The sequence below is a fragment of the Accipiter gentilis genome, chromosome 3 (assembly GCF_929443795.1).
Source record: "Accipiter gentilis chromosome 3, bAccGen1.1, whole genome shotgun sequence".
NCBI classification, from domain to species: Eukaryota; Metazoa; Chordata; class Aves; order Accipitriformes; family Accipitridae; genus Astur; species Astur gentilis.
The window spans coordinates 44,456,527-44,470,021 of NC_064882.1; the positions used below are offsets into that span (position 1 = coordinate 44,456,527).

The 13,495-nt window shown below is 38.1% G+C and overlaps 1 protein-coding gene across 5 annotated transcripts in view; it reads right to left on the reverse strand.

Moving 5' to 3' along the window:
• The window catches only part of CTNNA2 (catenin alpha 2), a 512,225-nt gene that overhangs the window by 124,403 nt on the left and 374,327 nt on the right, over window positions 1-13,495 (reverse strand). For all 5 annotated transcript variants that reach the window (XM_049792668.1, XM_049792672.1, XM_049792671.1 and 2 more), the window contains one exon: window positions 1,650-1,730. In XM_049792668.1, the coding sequence (XP_049648625.1) occupies window positions 1,650-1,730 (81 nt within the window). The remainder of the gene's footprint in view (window positions 1-1,649; window positions 1,731-13,495) is intronic.

The window sequence follows — 13,495 nt, forward strand, 5'->3', positions numbered from 1 at the left end:
TGCCGCAATTTAATAAACATTATACCTATGTGATTAACTTTCATAAATATCCGAAACTATATTAAAAGCTTCATCTCCACGCAGGAAAAAATTATATATGTGCTTCACTTTACCCACATACAGAGTTCCAACCTTTCTGAAATTGAATTCAACACCCATGGGGCTGAATATACACGAGAAGCAGACAGTTTATTAAGAAAGGTGCCATTTTTATATCACGTTTCGGAGTAAATTTGGTTTTAGAGATGAGTAATTCAGGCAACTGCTGAGAGCCTCACACAGAAAACCAACTCATGTGTTAGTCTGCTACTTCCTTCAAGCAATAAGAACAGAGGTGGGAGGCAACACATGGTACAAGCTCCACTGCAGAACCTAGGTTCCCACAAATTTGGAGGTCAGAACAGCGGAGATCTTTCTTCTGTCATTAGCTGAGCAACAGATGTGATGCTAGGCTTTATACAGGAGAGTCAATGATTCATATTGTTTGTAAGTCCATTGCGGTATTTTTATTATTTGGAGAAATAAGCTCTGAGAATATGATCCTCAAACATGTTTGCTGTGAGTTAAGGAAGAGATGAAATGAGCTGAGTTTTAGCAGTGCAGAGCACTGATTTCAAAATGCCTACAGGGGCCATTCTTTCTGAAACTATCATGTTGCAAATAGGTATCTGAGGATACTTTTAAGTCTTGCAGATTTGTGGATTTCGGATCATTTTCACAAAGGCAACCTTTGACTGGCCAGGTAGAATTTCCTTTTTTTTAATTATTTTTACAAAAAATGCAGAATTGGGATAATCTCAAAAGGAGAAAAAAAACAGGTAAAAAGAGGCAATCCCTCCTGCCTTAACTTTAAAAGTGTAAAGAGATACCTGTAGAAGGTTTCTCCCTTTTGTTTGCCAATCTCCCTTCTTTTCCATCTCAAGCTTTTTGAGTGACGCTTTCAGTCTTATTACCAAACACAATGATAAACGTACTATAAGAAATTCAACCTTTATGGTTTAAACTATGCTTTACAGTTATTCATAGAATCAGAGGATGGTTTGGGTTGGAGGGGACCCTTAAAGGTCATCTAGTCCAACCCTGCTGCCATGAGCAGGGACATCTTCAACTCGATCAGGTTGCTCTGAGCCCCGTCCAGCCTGACCTTGGATGTTCCCAGGATGGGGCATCGACCACCTCTCTGGGCAACCTGTTATTTATTAGTCTTTTCTGGATCTTCATAGGATCTTTATTTAATACGGTACCTTAGAAGTTTTCTTTGAAAATATTGGGCTCTTACAAACTTTTTCATATTCTGCTCATCGTTCTTGTTATTTCAACGAGAGTATTCAAATAAATACAAATAAGCACATATGCCAGTGTTTTTATGACTGGGGTTGCTGGGCTGCAAAGGCAGTGAAGGTCTGGCCAATCTGCCTACCCTCCCACATATTAAGAGCAGTGGGGGTTACACTTGGAATATGTTTCAGTCTCCCTTTTTTTTGGCTCAGGAAATACTACTCCTTTGCTTAATGTCATGTGTAATGTAGTGCCACATCTAAAGAAGGACACAAATTCTTTGTACCTCTACAGGAGGCAAAACCAATCTGAAGTTGAAAAGCAATGACTTCCTTGGAAAATCAAGACGCATTATAAAAAGCATAGATTACCTGTCTTCGAAGGTCTCGTGTTTTCTTGGTCATCTTGTCAATAGCAATGTTGAGTGGGTCCCCCTTCTCCTTCCTTCCAGTCTGTTGAAAATGAAATTTTGGAGTTAGAGAAAAATACTTCAGCAAATACACACTTGTTATAAAAATAGTACAGGTTTATCAAAGGAAATCTGTGCATCTCTTTTTGTTTGCTTCCATCAAGTTGTTATTTCCAATGTCATGTTTTTACCATGTTTACGTGTGGGGGGCATAGCAGAGTATTTTAAAACAATCCTAAAATGATAAGAAGAAAGATTACGGTGACTCACTGGAGAGTTCAGAACTTTTCCACCAATAAATTATGTGCATATATTATAGCCTATACTCCAAAAAATCTGGCAAGACCTTTCACTATAAAACGAATATTAAGAGTTTCTAATCTCCACCCTGCCAGGCACTGGGAATGTTAAACATGATAATAAGCGGCAACACAGCTTGAGGACAGAAGGAAAATGGTCCCTATGCCTGTAACAGGAATCATATTGGCAGACATTAGGTGCAGTATAAAGAAGACTTCCACTTAAAACACTTTCCTGCAGGAAATCTCAAAGCAAAAATCCTCATGAAGATTAAAAAGAGGGAAAAAAGGGTTTTGTGGCTCATAACGAATGAAAAAAATATTTTTTTAGTTCAATGGTACAAAAAGCATTATGTGACTTTGTCAGCTGTATTACCTTTCTCTTAAGAGAAAGCTGCTTCTCTAAAGATTGTCACATCTCTTATCACATTGAACTTTTTTTGATAGCTTTTCATCAAGAATCAAAATGATCTTCCATTCTTTCTGGCAGTACTCTTTCCTTCCCAATGCTGTTTTCAAATACTCCTATTTAGAATTGTTCCTTGCATATGATTAAGAGTGATTTTCTATTTCCAGCTGAGCCTAATAGCATATGTTTCTGGGAACTATTGAGAAGTCACTTTTGGGGTGGAATGGGGATTAAACATACCCTTTCAATAATAATCTCTCAAATGTACAGCACTGTTATCAGCTCTACATGACCACGTTAGCAAGTGGCCTGTGTTCCAGTCCTCTGCTTTAAGCATTCATTCGAGAGAATGCCTGCTTTCTATTATTGTCTGTAAGTCTAATTATGATACGTGGCAAATACATTTATGATCATTCAGAAATCTGTAAAACCCATCCCCTATTTTTATTTAGAAATTCAAACATAAAAATATCAAGTGCCACTAGAATTTAATACAAAACATAAATTTACCTCTTAGGTTTTTAAAAAGAATCCATTACAAATTCTGGAGTTAATTGTACAAATTGACACCAGAAAACAGAGAGAGAAAGCATTTGCTATGATACAAGCAAAAGGAGGCATCTGTGTAAGCCCGTCAATATTTTTAGCTCACTTCTCTTGTGCTCATGCTTTGACTGAGTTCTTCTGGTCGCCAAGTAAAGAACTACGGCTCTTTAGCCTAAGCAATGTCAGCACATGCTTTTAGTTTTAGATGTCCTGAATTCAGTCCTTGGTATTTTGTCCAAGACAGCAGCTGTCACATGTGCACACAATCTATAGTTTTTCAAGCTGAAATTTCACAATAAAAATGAGGCGGGTAAATTTGGTATAGGGAGGCTCACCTAACTGTTGAAACGGTACAACGGGGACTGCCAGATGAGCTAGTCTCAGCCAGGTTCCTAGTTTGTTAGACTACAAAGCTATATTCTAAGGCAACTTCCAATTACTCCAGCTGTGTGCTGTGTACTAGCTGAATGGAGCATGCTTGGTGATATTAGCGTTCTGGGATGCTTTATTTTCCAAGTCAAATAATTCCTTTATCGGTTTCTTTAATATTGTTTGAATTCTTCTCTTCCTTCTCATTGTTTAAACTTTAATACATTGGCTTAGAAAGACACAAAACCACACAAAATGTTTCAAGACATTTTTTGCTAGGGAAAGATAACCTTTTTTTTTTAATAAAATTGGGAAATAGTTTGCTAAACTGTGCAAATTGCAGTGAATATTAACACAATGCAGAAAAAAACCAAAAAGCAAACACCGTGACACTTAAGGCTACATTAGGACGCTATTTTACAGCTCTCAAACAAAACAACTGGTTAACAATTCTTCTTGACTGATCCCATGTAGGGCAGATGTATTTTGTGTTCACCAGCCACACGCAAGGTCAAGCACTTAATGCTTGGTACCCATTTAGGGTGTCAGAAAATTGTCCTGAATAGGAACATGGGACGTCTTCCAGGGTACTCAGCTACAGGATAAAATGACACTGAACAAATTAGGCATCTGAGGAACTGAACCGTTTAGGAGCAAAGGCTCCTGACATTCCCTAAATGGTCATTGGAAAAAAAAGTAGAAATTTTGAGATTGACTTAGACGTAATTTAGATTCCTAACCTGGGTGTTTTGTGTTGCTTATAGGAGGAAACTATCCCTGAGAGTAGGCCCATGGTAGCATCCATCTAGCACCTTTCCTAAGCCTCTCTTCAAATTTATCCTGTAACTTTTCTAGTCTAGTTTTAAATTACATAAACAGTGGCCCTTAAGGTACATCCTATTGTGAAACGCGAGACAACTGGGAACCCTTCTGTGACCCTTAGGCCACACAACACAAACCGTCAATATCCGTCTGGCCAGCCCCTTCTCCTTCCAAAACAGAGAAAAGCCTCTTCTATACTGCTTACCCCAAACCTCCCTGCTCCGTGCAATTGCCTGAATGATGCCGGCACGATGTCTGAGATAGTAAATGGCATGAACCAGTCTGTGTTGGAAAGCAGACCAGCAGACCAAGTGGACAGAGGTCCAGTCGAGCTCTCTCAATGGCAATATTTTATTAACACATATGAATACGGATGAAGTCATAGAGGAACTTCTCACGTTCTGCACAGTTTTTATTTATCCAGGAATTTTAACTGTCCTTCACCTGTTATAAAATGGCTACTGCCTTTTCATCTGGGTACAAACCCCCTTCTTCGCTGTATGATTTCAAAGAAGGAGAAATTTGTTTAGTAAATCACATTATTGAAAAATAAATAGCATGGCATGTGATGTTACATAGCTTCAGGCAGGTCTGTCAAACACCATCTGCTCTGTGCTGAAAATATAAGTTTATAAAAGTTTATTTATTTAAGTCCTTAAATACTCTTATATTAATGTTGCTCTGTGATAAATTTTTGGCCTTCATTCCTAGAAGGGATAGAAAGGATTTTAGTGGTTTCCTGTGTTTCTGAAAAAAACCCATAAAGCTTAGTATTGAGCCTTATAGCATTTCTCTGTTAATCTTGTTCTGCAAAGAGAAGAAAGATACTTTGGAGACGGGATGAAAAGGAAGTAAAAATTGCTGCTGGCATTGGGTTAAAAGGAGAAGGAGGAGAAATGCACAGAATTCCTTGAATGCCAAAATCTTGGTATTCAGAGTTCCCGTGGACAGAATTACATCTATTTATGGTGTAATAAGGAGAACATTGTTACAGTAGAATATATTAATCAGGTTCCTGATTTCTAGTGACCATTAACAGCATTTGCATACTGTTTTTACTCAAGATACTTTCAAATGTTTCTCTCAATCTGTGTTACTCCCATCCTAATTTCCTGAGAGCTTTTCCCTGCCTGTTTGATTCATTCACAGCTAATCAGGACGAGCTAATTTCCACGGGCTCCTGACCAGGGGCTGTGCTGTCTGCAGAGTCCCCCAGGTCAGGAATGGGTCTTCCATTGCGCTTCTACCCAAGGCTGCCGTCTCCCTCCCACATCACGCCACATAAGATCCAGCTCCCTGAATATATTTTTCAAGCATTTTTTTAAGCCCGATTTGCCACCTGGCATGAGAACTTGAGTAGTTTTTGAACACGTCCATGTCCAGTTAGTGGAAGAAATCTAGGTACTGTTCTGTCTCTCTAGAAAATGCCTACAGTCGCAACCACTGTCGACAATATTACTTGAATAATAAACCAAATACAGAATACAATCATTGCCTTCCTTATGTTAAGCAAAGTCTAAAAACTTTCACTGTTAAAACTGCATAACATTAAGGTAAGCACTTAGTTAGAGAGGGAACTTCAACTTCAGTTAGTTAGGAAGAGAAATAAAATAATAACAAAAAACACTTAAGGTTGGAAAGAAATTTCAACATCTGCTAGAATGACCTCTGCTAAGATAGAGCACTGTTTTTCCTTTTGAAAAAAAGACCTTTTTCCTCTACTTCGTTTTCTTCTTTTCATGGGCTGTTCACTGTTTATACTGTCGGAGTAAAATAAAATATTCCAAAATATTTTTCACAAGTATTACGGACATTTAGATCCCACGACTTGCTCATTACAGAACTCATCAGCATGAGGTACTTAACAGGACACTCTTTTCTAACCCTAGAGAATATCACAGAATAAAGACATGGGCAGTCAGGCCAATCAGCCTAGAGACATAACACATTTTGGATGAGACACAGTCAGCCTTGGAAGAAGATGCTCCAGACTGGAACTGTGTTGTTAGTTTTGACTAATTCTAAATACCACTGATATGGAAATCAGAGAGCTTAAATTTCAGCACATGAAACACGTAAAATTGCTACTACCAAAATTATTATTATAAAGAGGACTTAGATATTATGGTAATGAATATCCTCATATTGAAAAGTTACGATTACTTACAGTTGTATGAAATGCAAACCCACTCTTTTGAGCATATTATTTTTAAAAAAATAAATATATAATCGATGCCAGATGAACAGGGCTGACAATAGTAAGCTATTAAAGAAGGGGATGGAGTGCCAAGAAATACACAAAAAGCGCAGCAACTGCAGGCCTACAACATAATGTCACAGACCAAACCCCAATGTGTATGACAACTCAATGAGTGATGTCAGAGCGCGCTATTATCCTTTTTCTTTAAAGTGCATAATTTAGAAGCTCAGTGTTTCAATGTACCAAGAATAAAAATAATAGCCTAAAACTGCGTAACAAGTTGTGGGACCACTGTTTTCATGCATTCCTCTGTCTTCTCTGCTGCTTCAGATAGAAGCCAAAATACCTGGGAGAGCTCAGGCTCCTAACATATTACGTGTTGCATGTCCAAGACATCCTCGCTGCCATTAATCGAGTAATTTAGCCTCCAGGAGACAGGTGGAAAGATTATCTATTGATCCAAAAGCTACCAAACCTTGATATACTTTTATATTTTCATCATCCCCTAGGTAGATGGTTCCATTATTTACAGTTTATTCAGAACTTCAATATCACAATGTTTTATTAAGGCGTAAATTGCTGCTCAAAAATATATCTGTCCTAATATTTTATTTTAAATGTTGAACAACATCACTCTTTAAAAACTATGCTCATGTTCAATAGCCCTTTTAAAAGTGATGAAGAGAAGCTTAGTACTAAGAGGAAAAACATTTTGAACAACAGACATAAGCTGCATCAGTGCTTTTAAGCAGAAAGCTAGGTTTAAACGTACCAATACATAGTCTCCCTCTGACAGGCTAAGAAGACTAATTTTGGGTCAGGAAAAGGCTAAACTATAAATCCTAGCAGAAGTGAGTAGAGACTAAATTTCATTGGAAGTTGAAAATCCTGGCTGTTCACTAGGGAGATGGGTCAGGAAAACATTTTAGAAAATCTGTGTGGTTCCTCTATGGATGAGCTGAAGAAGACATCTTAGAATAAATAAATAAACAAATAAATAAAAAGAATTGAATGGTGAGTAGTCTCTTAGGAGCATGGTGTGAACGTGAAATACTGTTCTACTCAGCTCAGTGATTCATCCATACTTTATATTTATTCCCATAAATTATTTTGGTTTTTAGCATTTATTCTAAGTAACTACACCAGAGGTTCTGCAATCACCTTTTTTTCCATCTTCAATTTTGATGGACAATCACCTAAAGTGGAATGAAAATTTGTACATTCCCTTTTGCTCTTAAACATTCTTTTCTTTTTGAGGAAAAAAAAAAAAAAAAAAAGATAATTTTGCATAAATGGGGGAAAAAAGCTTGCTTAGATATTCTTTTTCTGCTCAGGTCTTTTGGCCTTTGTTTATGCAGTTGCAAAGGAGAAAGGTTCAGTCACCACAGAGAAGGGACAAGACAGAAAGGCCCCAGTATGTATATTATCTTGCCGCTTCACAATAAAACACTGAATTACAGGCTTTCTTCATGGCGCTTCCACAATCCTACTCAGTTCTAGAATGCCATTCACTAAAGAACCTGCTCTTAAATGTATGTTATGGACAAGAAGTTTTCCTAAAATAAAACAATTGCTTTCAGTAGCTTTTAATTACCTTACAAAATTGTGATCAGATCACAGTTAGTGTAATTGGTTCCAGTGTAGCATAAATAATCACAACAATGCAGAAAACTGGGTAAGCCACATCCTTGCAATGCCAGGTAGTAAATAAAGTCAATAAAATATAAATGAACCATGAGCCGGACATGATATCAGTACCTGAGGTGCACAAATCTTGTCCTTGGCCTGGATCCAAGCCAGTTTTATCTAGATCTGTACATAATTCAAAATAAGTATGCAATGAAGTAAAGAAATTATGAAAACTGAATATGTAAATGGTTGAAGAATATTCTTTTTTTTCTATTTCATGCATGTTTTTTATGCAGTCCACATCACCACAATATCTGACTGTCTTCAAGTGGTGAACTGATGAATTAAGTGGTGCGTTTATTTGCGACTTTGTGTGGTTTCTTCTTTTATCTTCTCACAAGAGGGAGAACTTCTGTGTAGGGGAGTATTTTTCTTTGGTTGGTTCGTGCCTATTGCTTTTCTTGTTTTGCATAATTCGCTCTTGTAACTACTTCTTGTCTTTTGGCAATAACCAGGGATTTTCAGAAACGTTATCAATGACAGACATTTGATTTGAAAGACCAGTTAGGATTAGGGCTTGATTTTATTAGTTCCCAAGTGGCAGCTGCTAGTATTAATTGATATTTACCCATAATCCCATACTGGCATCTGAGCTTCCCTAAAAAAGAACTGCCTGAAGAATTCATATTTATAATGATATTAGAGATTGCCTAAAATGGTGAACTTTTTCATTCTTGAGAATGAAGGCAGCAATTTGTTGGGTTTGGTGGTTTTTTTTCACTGTAGATATACATTGAATATTTCTGTAGTTCTGTGTATTTTTGAACACAAGTTTTGAAGATGACTGTGGTGAGGATACAGTCCTTCTCTTGTAGCTACCAGACAAGACTGGATTTTACAGCACACAGGTACCAAAAATGCAGAAAAGGCAACTGGTGGGTCTTGCCTCAGTTACCTGCCAAGCCTAACATACAAATCTCATCGATATTCGTTAAGTAAAACATGCATTGGTTCTTTTTCCTTTTTTTTTTGGAAGGGGGCGGGGGGAAGCCATGCATCTATTAAAAGGTCTTCCCCAAGGCAAGAATATCCTGCCATCATTTAAGAGTTGTGCCATTTAATTAAATTCAGATCATAATGTAGCGCACACTGCCCTTTGAGAAAGCAGTGATAGTTTTCAGGGTAGGACCATCTTATTTAATTTTACCATCTAGAAATACTTAATAAAGTCTAGTTATTTTACCTCCTTCTATATTCAGTATATAGTGACAGGCATTTTTAGAGCACCCATCTGTCTTACATATTGATGTTAATATGGGATACATATCATCACATGGGGTTGCTTCTCTCCATTGAGAGTGCAGCGGGGCTTGTGGTACTAGATGATCAATTCTTAAACAACTAAGTTTCGTGAGATAAAAGTCCTTCCTAGTAACTACAAAGATTGCCTAGCCCTCTAAGGATCAGGCTAGAGACTGCATCTTGGACAAATTATGTGTGTTTTGGATGATTTCCTTCCAGAGAATTTAAAAATATTAGCATTCTACGGGCACCTTTTTTAAAAGTTTTCCCAAAAGACATTCCTGTACTTCCAGGCTGTGATATTTTGAGGTCCTGTAAATTATTCACTTTCTTCCTACTGTCTAAAAGAAACACACTTCATAAATTTTAGATTTGGCATTGGATCTTAACAGTCTTGCTTGTTTCTCCATGCTCATTTTCCCCCTTCAAAACCCCTGAACATACAAATACCTACAGACACACTTTAATACTTCGGTCATCACTACCAACAGCCTTAGGACAACGCTATGTAAAACTGTTTCTTATCTTTGTAATTACAGGTGTGATTGCAAGAGACAGACTGTTGCTGGTCACAGAAACGTTGCAACCTAATGAAGAAACAAAAAATCCCCCCCAGTTATAGCTGGATTTCTCTAATCAGAGCTTTCTCAGATAAAGACATATGCCAACGTTACCCTAATTTGGAACTGCAGTTTGCTGATAATAGGGGAAAACAAGGAAATGCAGTCGGAGGAGCCAAAGGCTGATAACCTGAGAGGCGTTTTCTGGTATGTCCTCAAGAAATCTCTGCGATATGTGTGTAATGAGATCTATATCACTGCAAATGCAGGGGATCCGAGTGTTAGCACGCAAGTGTACTTCTGTACGTCCTAACGTCCTTGAGAACTGATGTCTCTGAGGCTTCCCCTCATCCGTTTCTTTTTGAGGGGGCTGGCTTTGTAACAATATGTATTAGAATACTGATCTGCAGAATATTTCTTGTAGTTAAAGAGCATCTTTTCCTTTGCAGTGCTTACTCAGAGGACTCAAAGAGGAAAACATAAGGGGTTTCACAGAATAAACTGCATATTTCTGTTCAGAAGATGTCAGTACACAAAATTGATACTGTTACACTTAAATGCATATTAAAAAAAGAGGATTTCTGAGGAAAGAAATGTGGATGGTGTAAACTGTTACAAAACCATCAGCTTCACTGAAGCCACGCTAATTTACACCAGCTGAGAATCTCCCCACTCATCAGTTAAATGAAATCTTGCAGATGCTTCCATTTAGAAGGTCAGAAATGTTTACTCCAGAGTTCGAAATTATTCTAATTTCTTCACAGACATCTACTTGCAAAGGGTCCACTACAAACTCCTCATTTAACCACCAACTGCTTTCCAGCTGTAAATTGCAATCTGCTTTTAAATTGCTTCTGGATGGCTTCTCTTAATCTAAAATAACTGGAGGAAAAGGAGATAGTACATGTTTTTTCTTTCCCTTCAGATATGGAAGCCCATAGTGAAGGACTATGTAAATAAAAAGTGTTAAAATTTACCCACTTTAATACAAGCTCTTGAGAAAAGTCTATTCTATTATTATAAGCATAATAATTAATGTTACGAAGTAATGAAAGCGCTATGAATAAAGCCTTCTATCATACCTTCTATTACAATTTTATCTGTTAAAAAGTTGAAGCAATACCAGGAAACTAAGAAAAGAAGAGTGGTAGAGAAGTTCAGGACGTCTTACAACATGTAACAAACAATACCACAAGCATCTAAACTCAGCAAATTATTTGAGTAAAACTTTGTTACGTCTCTGTTAAAGATTAGTGGAAATACTTGTTAGAACTCTTCATGGAGGTGATATTGATGGCTGGTATGACTACTGGCCTCAGTCTTATGTCTCATTCACTAGAAGGCACTTGTAGCCAATCTCTTCCTGCTTGGTTTTAGATTAAAGGTTATATTATGAGTCACAGGGATGAGTGTTATTCGCTGAATTAAATGCAGGACTTCCTGAGACATCTCAGCATCCCTTTAAAACGTCCTTTTAGTGTTTTTCAGGTTCCCCTCTTGGGGGAAAAGAGAACCACATGATGTTATTTGGTTGCAAGCAAAGACTTTTTTGTTCGTTTATATATTTAACGTTGGCTTCTGTAGTGTAGACCTTTATGCATTTTTTTAAGCAAAGGAGTTTTTTAAACAAATAGACATTTCTGACAAATGAAGTGACCATTGGAAGTACATCAAAGAGTTCACGACGTTTACTGGTATTCAAATGAACATTTCTAAAGAACATATTGAAGTTCCAAATATGCCATTCTATTTAGATGCAGAATTGTCGTTAATGGCTGTGGCAGTGTGCTCCCCACCCCACTTAAGCCATAACCACCAGTGGGGGTCGTGATGGCTGCATCCAGCTTACTCTGGACTTTGGGGGACAGATGCCAACAACCTGGAACGGTGACCCAGATGTCTTGCTGGTATGCAGATATAAGTCAACCATCTTACTCCGTAAATAGTGGCCAGCCGCGGGCCCGCTGAGCTCTCCTGCAGGGCAGTGGGCTGCACACCAGGATCTCCCCTTGAGCGGGGTCACCTCTCAGGGTTACTCCTCGAGGCTGAGAGAGTCCTTGCCGCAACAGATTCTCAATAAGCGATTAACAGCGTGCTAAACTTCGAAATCCTAAGTGACGTAAAGGATTGATAGTACACATATAATCCTTTAGACATAAACCGTTGACCAAGTCTGGGACTAAGTCTGGGACTAAGTGTTGATCCAGCTGGACCCAGACTCCCGTCTGGGAAGGAGATCAGAACGCAAGTGGGTCCTTTCTGAACCTCCTGACTCAACGGGAGGGTCTCCCTGACAGTTTTATCTGGCCCTGTCCTCTGTGCAGTAAATAATCCAGTGTACCTTGCCATCAAATCTTGTTAAACCGGTCGCATTTACCATTGAACTTCATTAACTACTTTATATCAATAACGTATACTGTTGCTTCTCTCTTATGAGTGATTCACACGACTCCATCTGCGACAAAGGCATAAAGACAGGTATTATATAGTCTTAGAGTTCAAACCTCCCAAGTCTCCCCTGCCTGTGGGAGGCACAGATTTGGCTTGGCCGTACTTATAGTGCTTTTATAACCAAATATCACTGAAAAATAGAATTTCAACTAGTTGGTTGCATCTGTCACTATCTAACAGATCTCTTTATGAGACGTATATCAAGTATTACATCTGCATTTCTTTCTTTTTAATTGCATTGCTCTTGTATTCCTTCGATGATCCACAAGGAAATGAGGTCTGGTTTATTCCCTATCAAAAATGTGTTCATCAATGTATACAGCTGAAAGTCGATGCTAACTCAATATTTGTACTTATAGCAGAGAATTAAATGCTTTTTCAAATTCATTGTTACTTTCCTTTCCCTTATCTTGCCAGTTCCCTCCAGACCACCCAGGTACTTTTTTTGTTTGGCTTTTTTTGTTTTTTCTTTATCCCCCAACCTGTTCTGCACACTTTTCAATTACAGTCTACGCTGAAACAATGTTGGAAATTATTTCGATTGATGTTTCCTGCAGCCAGTGAAACCACTGCTATGTTCCAGCTCTGACACTCTTCTTGGCAGCGTACTGTGCAGCCTACACAATATCAGGTTAGTGCATGTGTCAAACTTTCTGAGGGCAGTGACGTGTGTCTGGCAACAAGGCTTTTCAGACTGGCACGTCTCCAGTGAAAGCCCCACCTGCAAGCAAACAATGCGCGTGAGGTTTAATTGGACACATACTGTAACTTTAGCTACAGTTTTGAATGAATGGAGATAGAGGAAAGCCTGGGAAAGAAAATAACTCAATCCTCATTACAGTAATTAATCGTTCACTTTGAGTACTGGCTGCTTTGTGTCCACATGTTCCTTTGTAGGACATCACTACCATGAGGCATTAGTGAGGAAATAAAACAAAACAAAAATTAAAGAACTATTTAACCTCCAAGGAGACTTTCAAAAGAATGCAAGAGCAAAGGACCACCTCCTTCTATTTTTACAGAACAAAGCCGCAGTCTATTCCTGTCACCACCTTAGATCAATGTGCTAAGTGATATCCATTCAAATTACTTGTCAGTTTAATCAGAGGAAGTGAAACACAATTACAGGGCATTAGTGTAAAGGCCAGCACAAAATAACAGAATGTCCATGTGGGATACCTGAAGCAAAAGCCTGTTGAAAATAACTCTGTGACATTTTCA